General features: G+C 43.7%; 1 protein-coding gene across 1 annotated transcript; it reads right to left on the bottom strand.

The window, feature by feature from the left end:
• Window positions 1–470: 470 nt before the first annotated feature.
• Window positions 471–1,592, bottom strand: LOC131056920 (anthocyanidin 3-O-glucosyltransferase 4). The gene has a single exon (XM_057991193.2). The coding sequence runs from the start codon at window positions 1,590–1,592 to the stop codon at window positions 471–473; it is 1,122 nt and encodes a 373-aa protein (XP_057847176.2).
• Between the last annotated feature and the right edge of the window lie 236 nt (window positions 1,593–1,828).

Here is a 1,828-nt window from a genome sequence, read left to right on the forward strand (position 1 = left end):
GACCTTTCCAACAAGTTAAACGGCTCGTAATTTCGAGTCTCGAGCAGAAAGTTTGCCTAGTTAAAGTTAGGATAAAATTTCATATAGTTTTTTGAAATTTTCGTAGTTTTTAGATTTTAGTATGTAATAAACAAATGTGACTATTGGGCTTCGATTCTCAAGGGGTTTTTGTGACCCTTGGAATCTCATGAACTTCTATTTGTTGGATTTTCGAATGGAATAGATCACTTTTTGGCTTGCTGGAATAGATCACTTAGGTGTGGTCATCCGAATCCATAATTCGGATCAGTGAAGACAATTGGAATTTTTAGAAAAAATTCCAGTGCCAATTAGAAACTCATGAAGACAATTGAAATTTTTAGAAAAAGTTCCACTGCAAATTAGAAACTAAGAATACGTGCTCACAACCATGAAGTACACTTTCTACAAGAAAGTTACCTGAAACCATGATTTTACTTTAAAACAATATTTCAGACACTTACATCATATCCATACCCAACCCTATCTTCAGCCTTACATTTCATGAGCTTATGCATCTCATTAGCAAAATCTTGTAAATTTAAGGTGTAAGATCCTTCTTCTCCGACAGATGGTTGAGCCAATCCCTTAAATTTCACAGCACGTTTTCTCATCTCTGTGCCTTTGTCGCTACTGAGGAGAAGTCTTACGGATTTCTCCACCTTGTCTTCACAAGGAATTGCATCCCTATCTTGGCAAAACTGTACGCCAATGCCCAGTTCCTCAGTCACCAGCTTAGAGTTAAAATGCTGTTCTCCGAACATCGGCCATGTGACCATCGGGACGCCCTTCAAAATACTTTCTAGAGTAGAATTCCACCCGCAGTGGCTCATGAAGGCATCCACAGATGGGTGGGACAAAATAACAAGCTGTGGCGCCCATCCCCATATGACCAACCCAATATCTCTCTCCATAAATCCTTCTGGAAGGTAGGAAGCACATAATTCTTCTTGGTTTGATTGTGCAGATACACTTTCCGGGGAAACTTTGATGGACCAAACAAAAGGCTGATGGCTGGCTGCAAGACCCCTCGCCAGTGCCTGAGTTTGTTCTTGTGTAAGAAACGCCTGGCTTCCAAATGAGACATAGATAACTGAACACGGACTTTTAGAATCTAGCCATTGCACCAACTTATGCTCGCTAATGTCCGATTTTTTCCCTCTCGTATTAGCAATACAGCCCAAAGGAACCACATGACCGACTGACCAAAGGGGTTTACCGTTCAATATATTTTTCAGGTGCTGAAGATAACGAGGCTCGAGCTCGTCGAACGTGTTGACGAGCATTCCCCAGCATTTAGTAAGCGACTGCATCACCCCCATGATAAAGCTTAGCCTCGTGTCGGCACTGTCTGGTTCGAGAAATAGCCCAGGCGTCTGTTCCTTGGTAAATTTCAATGGAGATGATAAAATATTATCGATTATGAGACTGTCGCCCTCCTTCCGCAGCGTATTTGTGGTTATGGAGTTGCAGATGGCGTGAAATACAGAGGTCCCAAAAGCTCCAAATGGGGCAAAAACGACCCTAACAGTTCCAAATCTCTCGGCAGAGTGCACAATCCAGTCGACGAACATGTCGCTGATTAACACACCGGTCGACGACTGCCCTTCTCTTCGAGCCATTGCTCGAAGGGCTGTCGAAGGCTCTCGATGAATGAAATAACGGCTGACGAAGATCCATTTGGCAGAAGATCCATACTTTCGCGTCCCTGGGCTACTCCTTCAATGGAGTTTTTAGGGCTTAGGCCGACGAGCTGAATATCCAGAGCAGCGGCCTGGGGGGATTCGTCCATGATACCTCGTAGACGCTG

Source organism: Cryptomeria japonica, chromosome 1, assembly GCF_030272615.1.
Source record: "Cryptomeria japonica chromosome 1, Sugi_1.0, whole genome shotgun sequence".
Taxonomy (NCBI): Eukaryota; Viridiplantae; Streptophyta; class Pinopsida; order Cupressales; family Cupressaceae; genus Cryptomeria; species Cryptomeria japonica.

Excerpts from the sequence above, each read along its gene's own strand:
- LOC131056920 (XM_057991193.2), bottom strand. The coding sequence starts at position 1,592 with ATGTTCGTCGACTGGATTGTGCACTCTGCCGAGAGATTTGGAACTGTT.